Source organism: Carassius auratus, chromosome 49, assembly GCF_003368295.1.
Source record: "Carassius auratus strain Wakin chromosome 49, ASM336829v1, whole genome shotgun sequence".
NCBI lineage: Eukaryota > Metazoa > Chordata > Actinopteri > Cypriniformes > Cyprinidae > Carassius > Carassius auratus.
Window position 1 is genome coordinate 14,285,681 of NC_039291.1, and position 12,684 is coordinate 14,298,364.

At 38.8% G+C, this 12,684-nt stretch overlaps 1 protein-coding gene across 4 annotated transcripts in view; it reads left to right on the forward strand.

The window, feature by feature from the left end:
* LOC113066320 (ras-responsive element-binding protein 1-like) overlaps positions 1-12,684 on the forward strand; it is a 46,908-nt gene that overhangs the window by 15,830 nt on the left and 18,394 nt on the right. Inside the window, exons 1-4 of one of the 4 annotated variants that reach the window (XM_026238213.1) lie at positions 1,112-1,707; positions 2,858-2,927; positions 10,825-10,950; positions 12,066-12,295. In XM_026238213.1, coding sequence (XP_026093998.1) covers positions 10,827-10,950; positions 12,066-12,295 — 354 coding nt within the window. In that variant the 5' untranslated portion in view covers positions 1,112-1,707; positions 2,858-2,927; positions 10,825-10,826. Of the gene's footprint in view, positions 1-1,111; positions 1,708-2,857; positions 2,928-10,824; positions 10,951-12,065; positions 12,296-12,684 lie in introns of those variants that run through there. The other 3 variants (XM_026238211.1, XM_026238210.1, XM_026238214.1) reach the window with 3 other exon arrangements.

Below are 12,684 nucleotides of genomic sequence, written 5' to 3' on the forward strand. Positions count from 1 at the left end.
TCAAACTCGTCGGTTCCTGCACTTGTCCGTGCCTGTCATCCAGCCCTGAAACAGAGCAGTAGCATTCTTTCTCACACACACACACACACACACACGGAGGCGGAGGTAATCACATAGTATGCATACACAAACAGGTTTAACCCAAAAATGGATGCAGCCAATACTGCACTCATTCAACACAAATTTAGCTTGAATCAAACTGTTTCCTGGCACAGAGGAATGAAATGTATCCTGTAGCAGTTAATTGTGGTTCATCGTCAGGCATCTCTCTATTTTTTTTTTTTTTTTGCAGCTGCTTTAACTTTTTCTCAACAAACTATTTGTTGAAGTCTGAATCTAGTGACTCATCTAATTAGCTGTGTTCACAAAGGAAGTCTCACTATTACTTTTTAACTTCTGCACTTGTGCTTCAGTAATTAATGGCAATGATAGCAAATTAACCCACAGCAGGACAGACAAAATCACACGACTATTTTCACGTGTATATAAGAATCACTAAATATTTTTCATCTTTTTTCAAGTCTCTTCTGCTCACCAGGCCTGCATTAATCTGATCAAAAATATTATTACAATTTAGAACAACAGTTTTCTGTTTTGATTTATCTTTATGATGATGGCAACACTGAATCTTCAATTGATCCTTTGGCAGAAATCATTTTAATATGCTTATTAGGTGCTCAAAAAACATTTATTATTATCGATGTTGAAAACCATTTGTGCTGCTTCAGATTTCTGTGATACAGGTTTGCAGGAGTCTTTGAATATACAGTCCAAAAGAAGAGCATTTATTTGAAATATAATATTTTTGTAAACTTATAAAATGATTCACTGTGACTTTTCATCAGTTAAATGCATCCTTGCTTGAAATAAATAATTTTTAATTATCATTAATTGTACTGACCCTAAACTTTTCACCAGTATTGTATTAGGTAAATGTGTTGTGTGCAAATTTGCAATTTTATCTTAAAATATGCATTAAAATATGTGAATGAAAACTTAATTACAGAGACTTGGGCGCAATATGGAAGCACTTGCTCCGAATGTATTACCTTTTTTTGTATATATACACTTTAATAAAATATATATACTTTATAAAATACACTTTAAATCACACTGGTAATGCATCTGGGAGGCTGGCTGTGTCAAACATTTCTGGCCTGCTCATTCGCTGATGTATTGCCCACTTTGCTTCTCCTTTTGTTTTATCATTTTTTTTCTGACTGTTGTGCAATTCACACCAAAGCCAATAACCGTTGCTGAATACAGTCAGTGTCCGGTCATCATCATCAGAGCAGAGACACGCAGGCTGTGTGGGTTTCAGGGGGGCATACACACACACACACACACACACACACACACACACACACTGACGTGGCTAAAGACCACAGCAGCCTAAAATGTCTCCTCCAGCAGGCCATTATACCTGCCTCTGTGCCTCTCAATTAGACAGTCTTACCAGCCGCTAATCTGATAATCTCTGTCCTGTCTCTCTCATCCCATCCTCCATCTCTCCTTCACTCGTCTCTCCATCTCATCTCCATCCCCCACCACCAACGGAGAAGTTTCCTGTGAACTTTTTATGGTCATCTGTCTTCAGTCAGTTGTGTCCCTCTCTCCCTCTCTCTAATTTAAAGACACACGCTCCATCACACTCTCTGCACGTCTCCTCTCTTTTGAAAAGCTCCTGCACAAAGAGGATAAAGCTGCGTAAGTCTCTCCTCCTCTTCGTCTGTGCATCTCTGTATCTCTCCATCACGTCTGCGGACGGCTGACGGACGTTAAACGGGCCAATCACTGATTAGTGATGCAACAAAAGATGCTGAAAAACGTCTTACTGTGTTAATTAGGAGCAGGCCTAGACAGATTGTGCAACGTTTTCCAATGCTGATTTTCCCAAAATAATACAGTTTATTTAAAAATTAGGTAATGTCAGAAGTATTATAACTGTACTATTGAAAAATATTAGTAATAAAATGCTAGTCATTTAGCAAGGTTTTTTTTTTCTGTTTATGTTTTTAGCAGCTGCCAGTTAAAAATAGTCTACTCTTAATACTGACAATGTTATCACATAAAGCTAAATAGAAATAGGGTGTATAAGCAAAAATATATTATGGCAATATTCTTAATTCTAGATAACAATACACTAAAGCTGGGGGTCAAACTTTTAAAATTTTAGAATTTTTGATTTTTTTTTTAAACTTTTGAATTTAAAAAAATAGTTATCAATAATGTTTCTTCATATATTGTGAAATATTACAATTTAAAATATCTTTTTAAAATAAAAAAGTGTATGTGTGTGTATATATATGTGTGTGTGTGTGTGTGTGTGTGTGTATGTATGTATGGATGTGTATGTTATTTTCTGGTCAAGAAAAATGTATTGTCAATTTCATACCAGTTTGAGTTATTCTGACAAACCCTTCACCGAATCATCCAGAGTTTGTGAGTCTTTTGGATGAATCGTTTGAAGAATCCCCTTCATGAGAACCAGGTGCTTGTGAATCGGACCAAAATAGAAGTGATACTCAGACATTTATAGCAACTGACAAACAGACACTCAAGGGAACTGTGATTTCTAGAGCTTACACTACTAACGTGCCTTTGACTCAAAGCAGCTTTTTGATGCGAGTTAAATTGTGCCATGACTGCAGGTCAAACTCCAGCCACTGAGATCCAGATCGTCTGTAAGAACGGGTCATTTCATAGGGCTGTGATTCAACACAGAAGCAATGTTTGCAATGCTTTTATTACTTTATAACAGATTTCAAGGTCAAAAGTCTCATCCCGAAAGAAAGTGCATGTGTGTGTGTTTTCATAGGCATGCATATTAAACTCCCTGTTTGTGGTCTCCCTGCAGTGTGAGCAGTGGTTGCTGACACACGAGGTGCACTGCGGTCCCTCTTCAAACCCAGAACGGCTGAGGACGGGTAAATATACCTCACTGTCCGGTCCAAGCCGAACCGAGGCTGTCTGTCCGCGTGAGCATCCTCACTGTTTGCACATGCAGCATGGATACCTGCTTGTCAAGTCCCGTCCACAAGTTTCACTCGAAACTTTGAGCTTTATCTCTCCTTCTTTTATTTCATCATTTCATGCACATGTCTGTTCATCCTCACTGTTTTACAGTCACAGCACATCTCACACTCCACACATCATTGACTCGCATACCTTTGCTCTGTCATTCATCAGATTTTTTTTTTTTTTTTTTTTGCAGTGTGCATGCGGCCCATTACTGCAAAAACAGTGAAGCTAGCCACTGCTTAATAGGCTTTTGATCCTTTTGAAATTGAGTTAGGTATACAAAACAATGTTCAAATCTACTATTTGGGAAGTCACAGTTTATTACTTTACTTTATAAAAGCACAAAAACTTTTAAGCTTGAACTTTGTAATCTGCTTTCAGCTCTTCAGATGTCGCATGCACTTCATTTAAATGCTAACGTGCGCTGCATGAAGCTGTGGTCTATCAGTGTTGTGTTGTCTTGTTTTAAGACACTTTTAATCATGGACATGGCTTTGCATCAAGATGCAGGGAGGAATCTGAAAAATGTGTTTGTGTTTGTTGCGTTGAAGAAAAAGAATGCAAGTAGATGTAAAGACAAAATACCAGACAAAGGCCAGACTTAAAACTAAATGCAGAACAGGCATTGATAATGGAAAAACATCAAAGATAAAAATAGAGACTACCATTGTGGTGACTATTTTTAATTCTATGTACTTGTAAAATTGAGTTTTATTTGTTCCCATTAGGTAATGCACCATGAGCTAACTAATGATAAGCAAACAATGCACACTTGTATTTTTATTAAATATGGTCATTATGTACTATCATGGTTCAAAATGTATTGCTCATGTTAGTAAATACATTAACTAAAGGTAACAAAAGGTAATTTCAAATTAGTTAATACATGAGGTATACACTCTTTTTTGCATTTGTTAATGTATGTTAATGTTAATTTTATTATACACAGTTGCAAATTATGTTGGTAATAATTCATGTTTTTTCCATAATATATTAATTAATTTAATGTGTATTCATTGTTATTTTGTGTTAACAATTGCATTAACAAATAGAACCTTATTGTAAAGATGAAACATGGTAAAAAAGTATCTTATAAATAAGTGTGCCCGGTATATTTTTTATTCGTCTAGATTGTTCATTGTAAAGTTTGTTCAAGTTGCTAGCTACGTTTCCCTTTCCTCGTTCTGAAGTGTTCTCAGGTAGCAGGGTCAAAGGTCAACATTCTCTTCTGTAAAGCAGCTGTGTTATCTAGGTGAAAGAATGATGCTCCGAAAAGACACACATTCTTTTGCACAAAATAAATGGCAGAATTACAGCGTTATACTTCGGAACAAGCGGCCTCTGACTGCCATTTCACAGGTTAGATTGTTACTTTGAATGTTTAGTGTTCAGATAACTGACTCCGAGCGCTCCTGTGAGTCATGACCTGTTGCTCAAGACGCTGTATTGAGCGCCCGCAGTCTCCCGTGCTCAGACTTGTGGCGCATTTGGTGAAAGTCACGGAACAGGACCAAACCGTTTATCACATACTGGTAGGGCATGTGACAGTGATAACATGCATTAGATGTCACCAAGATAAAGGTTAGTAACACACTCAGATCGAAAAAAAAAAAAAGAAGTCACCTTTTCTGCTCTGTGAGACTGTTCCATTATGGTACAATACGGTAAGACGATGAGCTGGTGCTGATGCATGGTTGTGTGGGCCTGAGAGGCCTCTTTGTGAGGTGAGGAAGTCCATCATCCACCAAAAACCTGTTCGAGTGTCTGCATAGATGGAGAGACCAGGATTCCACCATAAACAACAGCCGCACAAAAATACTTCAGCTTGTGGTAAACATTGCATTAAAACAACTGAGTTTCACAGTGTTGGAGAACAGGAGTGTTAGACGACAATAAAAGGTTAAAACCAGACTACATCGATTTGAAAAAATGTCAGAAGAAAGCATTACTCATCTGATGCTGAAAGGTCTGTGTGTTTGTGCTCAGCCACTTGTTTTTTGCTTAGCATATCTGTTTCTGTTCTGCTCTTGGTGCACTGAACTGATTTTATAGAGGAAGTATTTAATAAGAGGTCTGTTTTTCTCACACTACTAGATTAGGCTGTTTAGGTCACAAGGAAACAGTTGCAGAGTCGTGATGTTTTAATATGTTGTCCGGTAGGTCTTGGTTAGTTGATTTCAAGTTTACTCTCGGTAACATCCTCACATATCTGAAAAATGACAGAAACACATCCTCTCTAAACCAGAAAATGTAGAGTCATCAACATACTGCCATGAAGCTCACAGGAGCGCTGAGGTCTGCACATTTCCTGTCATTTATCGACTTTTAGGCTTTGCAAAATGCTTTTTTCTGCTACTTTAAAAACATTGCATCACAAAAATAGTCTAAGGGATTCATATTGAAACACAAGGGAAGAAAATATACGTCTTATTAATCTTTATTGGAAAGCTGGTGACAAACATGGGTACTAAAACATGTCAAGAGACTGTTCTGCATCATTGCGCTGCTGCGGTCCATCTAACTGAATGTCCCTAAAAATGCATCTAAATTTGTGGACTTGCAGTGTTGGATCAATAATTGGATCTGCTTAAAGTCACCATGAAACGATTGCAACAGTTACCAAACAACACTTTCTACAATCCAACCGCAATTTCCATTCATGCCAACTTATGTCTGCCACTTAATTAATGCATTTAATTGTCTTTGTGGATCAGGTGACGGGATTTGCCAGATTGTGGTGATTTTCATAGAGGATGGCCACACAGAGGAGAATGTCGACATTTCTTTTGACTTCAGATGGGGTTTATAAGGTCCCGCTGTGTTTTGCCTCAGCACATTGTTAGTTCAGTAGGCCATTACGTAAAGTTCAGAGGCTTATTCCCCTTTGAGCCAATGCTTGTGTAATACCCAACAGACACCTCAAGGGTGAATGACTTTCAAATGAGTGATTTACGTGAGTAAGAGAGGGAGCACTAGTAATATTCCTTCCACTCTGTCCTAGTTTGGCCCCAGACCCAACCCCCTGTCTCTTGGTCTCTGTAAACACAGTGCTCTACTGATACCCTGATCTTTGCCCTCAGAGAGTAAGAGAGACAGAACGTGAAAAGTTCAAGCTGGCGAACTGCACTCCAGGCCATAACTGGTGACCAAACATTGACTGAATTTTGTGTGTGAGGTTTTGTTTAACTCGGTCTGGCGAGTCCGGACAGGATATCTGCTCGTGGAAGGGGCGGAGGAAGGCCCCAGTCACTCGGGAGTCACTGATTGGGAGGAAGGAAGATGCAAACGGCTACTAGGAATCTTTTCTTGTACACTAAAAGCTTTGGGCAGTAAGTGTACAGGAGTTGTAGCTTCCTTCCTCTACCGCTTCATCTGTCTGTGTGAGCTAATGCTTATTTCACACATGAAACCAGATTTCTCCTGTTTCCTCTTGAGCGCTGTGATGTCAACGAAGACACTGGAGGATGTAATAGACAGCCAACATATGGCCACCCCCTCGCAACCCCCTCGCCTTGACCTATTCTCAGTTTAACCACAAAGCAAACTAGTCCCTTTTTTTAACTTTCTCTCACTCAGGGAAATCATTTATATATTTATCCTCTCCATTCCCTTTATAAAAGCCTTTCAAGGCCTCTTCCCACCAGTGAACAGAGAATCGGCGCTACGGTCGCTCCAGATCTGTTTGCTTTTGAAGTGCACGTGTCATTTTTGGCAGTTTGGCTCGGAGCTGTTGTCTGAGAGCCATCCTCGCATGCCCAACCCACTCGCTCTGTCATTTGCATCCCAGAATGCAGGCCAATCGCTTTAATAAGAGCTTCTACTGAATGTAAGCTAGAGCTATCGGCATCTTACGAGGAAGTAAAAGGTCTTGTCTGTCACGGTTTTTGACTAAATCCTACATTGGCAGCATTGTGGCTTGAGTGAATACTTTGGCTTTAGGCCCAAGTTTTAATGTAAATTTAGATTAGGAATGCTTCTCAAATAAATAGACAGGTGCTATTTGGACTTGTCAGCATCATATGTGTGTCTCATGGGAAAGTAGACAGAAGGACAAGCCGCTGATCATTTCAAATCGAACTGAAACCAACTTTTTTTTTTTAACAGATTGCTCATTTGTGTTGCTGTGTTGCAACCAGTCGTTCTCAAAAAATGTTTGTTCTTAGTTTAAGGTCCAGGTCTCACTATTAACTATGACTTTTGCCATAATAAACTCCTAATATGCGGCTTATTAATAGTTATTAAGGTAGTTGTTCGGTTAAAGTATGGAAAAGTATCAAATGTATGGTCCTGCAGAATAAGTCATTAATATGTGCGTTATACATACTAATAAACCGCCAATATGCAAGTAATATGCATGCCATTTAATACTGAGGATTTGTCCTTAAAATAAAGTGTTACCAATTAAAATAAATTGGAGTTGGAGAAGTTTGGGGGTGAATTAAAAAAAATACATACCTTGATTTTTAGTTGTTTTAGCTAGTTTATAGCTTAGTCTGGTTTAAGACTGATTTGATTTGAGTTTACTAGTGTCAACAATTAATATATTAGCTAGCATCTATGCAATGCAAGGCCTGCACAAATGGATGTATGCAGAAATACAATAATTTGAGCCTACAGCATATTAGTTTAGTTAATATTTCATCTAATTTCGTAATGCCTCAATTGAGATTTTGCAGTGGTTCTGGGCTTATTCCAACCCACACCCTGTTGTCAAACATTTTTTTGGTTTGAAAGAAATGCTATCAGTGTAGTCCGTGTCTTAATATTACTAAATTTGATTATGATTTTTAGAATATTTTATACCATTTTAAAGTAGTTTCTGTAATTTTAAAAGGTAAGCATTTATATTTTAGAATAGCTTTGAGGATATTTGAAGAAGTTTATGTAGGATGAGTCAAGAAAAGCAGTGTGGGACAGATGGGAGACGAAACAAGATGGAGAGACACAGAGAAAGGGAGCAGCAGAGGCATTCTTGCTTGCTCGGTTTGGCAGTGAGGACTTTTCCACTCTTGTGTGCTTCTGACTGACACACAAACACTTAAAAAGCTCACATACGGTCATACACAAATGCACACGCAGGCACAACCATAACATATTCTCTCCTCATAGTCTCCCAAAATCACCTCTGCTTTCCCACAGTTTGTCTTTTGTTTGGCTTGTTTTAACAAGGATGTGCAAGAATCTTTTTCTGTCGCGTGTGTGTGTGTGTGTGTGTGTGTGCAGGAAAGTGAGAGTGATGGTTGGGAACAGATGTAGTAACAGCAGCCCCCCCGACTCCCTCCACCCGCACTATCTCTCCTTATGACAAGTACAGCTCTTTCTCACTCACTCTCGCCCCAGACCCCCACCCCAAATCCTTGCACAACTCGAAACCTGCCCTGCTGTTGTGTAATCCCTGGTCTTTCTACCTCTAATCATCAACAGAACCCAACAGTATCATGCTCAACTTTCCACACCCATCTCTACTAATACAGGTTTTCTCACCTCTCTCTTTTCTCTCTGTCCTCTTCTTCTGTTCAGCATCTTTCTGGTTTTCTCAGTTAGGCTTTCTCCGTTCTTTCTTTAATCAGACATAATTGAAGACGAGTAAAAATAAAATCTTCTAAAAACGAGTAAAATCTAAGGCTAATGTTAGACATCATTATTCGCCCAGAGTGAAGATTTAGTCGCATTGTAGAGGGTTGTTAAATTTGTCAATTAAAGGGATATTCCACCCCAAAATGAAAATTGTCATTTTTTACCCCCATGTTGTTCCAAATTGTAAAAGCTTTGTTCGTTTTCTGATCCCAATTTAAGATATTTTGGATGAAAACTGGGATCACTGTAGCTCCATTTTGGGGAACATCCGCTGAACACAAGCAGTGTATGCTCTTCTGTGTCAGCCGTGCCAAAATGCTACGTTTTCTACATGTATTTACGCATTGATTTGAATGAAAACAGTGCATCCGTCCAGCGTACGCTGCTTGCGTCCAGCACATATTCTCCAAAATGGCGTTTGGGACTAAGAGATGAAAGACAAAATTTTCATTTTGGGGTGGAGCATCCATTTAATCCGTGGATCTCATGCGTGCCAAACCATTGGGTCCTGGTCTGTACGGATCACGGATCAACTACGATCCATTCAACCCCAAGTAAAAAGTAATAACGTTTTCTTTACACATCTCAATCAACAAAAAAGTGTTTAAGTGTCTTTCTAGTTAAAAAAAACTTTTACCAATATCATGAATTAACCCATAAACATCACCATACATGTTTGAGATTTTACCACCTGAACTAAACTGCTTTATCATGAAAAGGCTGAATTAGCTGATACCTAATAAATGACATGGATTAAATCTGGATGTACACATCATCCATGTTGCCATTGGGCCTATTATATTATTTTAATGCATTTATGGTCTTTTTCTCAATTGGATAGCTATCTGATAAAAGAAAACACTTGAAGTGGCCAAGTGTAAACAGGCCTGTTGTCATGTGACCTATCAACATTAGTTGTCACTTCACTGCCATTCACAAATCCTCTCCTGTAGCCTCATGGGATTCATCCCTATGTGTTCATCAAATGCACACTTCAGAAATACTTGGTCATCCATTTTCTTCAGTGTTTTTTTTTTTTTTTTTTTTTTGCAGAAAACTACAAATTCTGACACACTAAGGGTCTACAGAGGCCTTTTCGATGATGATTTATTGTCATTATTTTGAAGCGTAAGGACTCAGAAGTAGGGCACTATCTGTATTTAGCAGTAGCTGTGTCTAATCGAGTGCATTCAGTACTTGGGTAGCAGGTTGTTTCTGGAGGATTTTGGTTTACCTCCATTTGGCTACAAGGCACATGTGAAGTTTCTCCGGTTAGTGCAGAGTTTGTCCCCCTGATCATATCTACCATGTTGTTATGGTCCAGCCAAAAGCAGACCCGTTGTCCAACTGCATTGTCACACACGCTTGCATTTCTTTATCCTCTCTCCAAAAGAGGAATTGACCCAGACCCCAGAGGAGCTTCCTGTGTGGCTGTGGATGGGAAAAGAGAGAATCTCTTTCTTTTCTCCATCATTTTCCCTCCTAAATCTTTCCTCTTGACAACTGTTCCAACTCTCCCTTCCTCATGTTAACACATTATCAGTCTCTTTTAGTCATTAGCACACTTATTAAATCATAACCAACACTTAGAGTGCTGCTTTTTAGGTCGATGTACCTCTAAGCATCTCCCTCGGGAATGAACCCCTCATGACCTTCCCCTCTTAAAAGTAGCGCTTAGACCCCCCTACTCATCCAGATTAGCATCTACAGCCATCTGCCATGCTGGTGCCCACCAAAGCAGAGATTTTCCTGTGTGGTCGTCTGTAGTTCTCAATAAATCAGATGAAACCAATCATGGTTTCGTAGGCCACACCTATGATGTTGCCAGTTGTTTCAGCCAATCAGATCTCTGTCTTTTCTTAAATTTCGTTAGAACTTCATAGTCAGCTATGGCATCACACGATGACTCTTACACACTTGCACTGGGCAGACTTGTGTGTTCATGAGCCGGGCAAGCGCGCTCTGCAGACAGGTGCTGAAGCCATAAAGCACAAAGAAAACGTGTACCGTGCCTCATCTGGAGAACACACGTTATGTTCCACTGATTGTATCAAGTAGTATGTAGTGTACACGCTGAAAAATTTCCCATTCTTCCAGTCATTTTTGTCCCCTGTTCTCCATCTAGGTCTTTTAAATGTAAAATTTACTATGAGATATAAGCTGTTCTTCCTGTGCACTCAAAGCACCCATGGTTTATTTGCGTATTATTATTATTTTTTTTCATAGTTATGGAAAATTCAACGGAGGAGAAAAGAACAGAATCTGCAAATTGCACCCTCATTAAGGAGGAGGCGGAGCAAAGCGATGAGCGCCAGAGCCCCGCCCCCACAGGAACACAAACAGCACACACAGGTAGAAATCTGTCAGTCCCCCATCTATTGTTCCATCTTACATACCTTCTATCCATCATCGTTCATTCTCTTTTGATCACTTGTTCTTTCATTCTATCTAAAGCTCTATCCATCCATCTTTCTATAGATTATTAATTCTATCATCTATCCATCCATCAGTTGTGTTCAGTTTTTTTGTTCTTTCACTCAGTCTGCTACTCTTATCTTTCACTCTATCCATGTATCATTTTATCATCCATGCCGCGTTTTATTACTCTTATCTTTCTATCCATTGTTCCTTCTATCTATTGCTCTATCATCTTTCTATCCATTGTTGCTTCTGTCTATCATTGTATCATCTTTGTATCATCTATCCCAGCTCTATCCATCCATTGTTTTATGTCTATTAGAGCCTGATTTTATCGGCCGATATTAGCCTGTCACAGATATATCAGTATCGATGAATATGCCACAGATATAAAAAATGGTTAGAAAATAAAACGCAGATAAAATGCTTGTAAATGGTGTAATCACGTAGTTTGTCCAGCAGACTGCAGTCCATTGTTTGCTACTGATGACCTGTACACGTTACATTCAAAGGACATTAAAGTTTGCGAGACTTAAATTTAAATTGTATTTATTTACAGCGGTATAATATGTCACACTTCACACTTCTCTAGTTGGTTAAAAATAAATAAACTCAGCATTACTGTTAAGTGCACTGATGTCAGACTCATTTGGGATAATAAAATTGTTGAATGCCCGGCCTCCATTACATATCTTTGTCACGTCATTATAAGGGTTTGATCCCCACATTTAAGTGATGATTGCAAAAAATTTGTTTATGTAGGCCTATACTGTACATATTCTGTTTATGTACATATAGTATTCTATATATTGTACCAGTCAAAAGTTTGGACACATGAATGGGAAAGTGTCCGAACTTTTGACTGGTACGATACTATAATAATATACACAAAGAATATTAGCCAAAATATCGATATAGGTGTTTTTTTACTTCATAATATCGGTATTCGCCCCCAAAAACCCATATCGGTCAGGATCTAATCTATCTGTCTGTCTGTCTGTCTATCTATCTATCATTAAAATAATACAAAGAAATTAAAACATCCACAGAGGGTTCTGTCGGTGTAAAGGAGAAAGCAAACAAATGGGAGAATGGACAGAATGGAGTAGACGGAGAGATGGAGGAAGTCGATGGGGTGGACTTGTCTTCCATTAACTCCATGATGAGCACCGTGATGAAAGCAGCTCGGCTTAATGGTGGTGTAGACTCCGCCCACACCACGCCCAGTAAGGTGTCCGTCAAAAGCCCCAGCACCAACCGCAGTGGAAGAAAGACCCAGGTAAGACGTTACGAAGAATAAGAGCGAAAGTCTAATACATACTTGATAAATGTGATATCAGTAAATATACATATCTTTACATACAAAAAAAACAAAGTCAAGAACAAATCGTTCCTGTTTTTGAAAATAACTATTTGTTAATAAAACGCAAAATATATTTATGATTCTAACTCAACACCGAATGTCTCACAATAATTCATAATTTCAAAACTGACTCATTCCCCAAATGAATCAATCAGACGAGACATGGCAGTGTCCTTGGCTTCATCCCAGTTCACATACTTCTATTACCGTATTTTTCGGACTATAAGTCGCACCTGAGTATAAGTTGCATCAGTCCAAAAATACGGCATGATGAGGAAAAAAACATATATAAGTCGCACTGGACT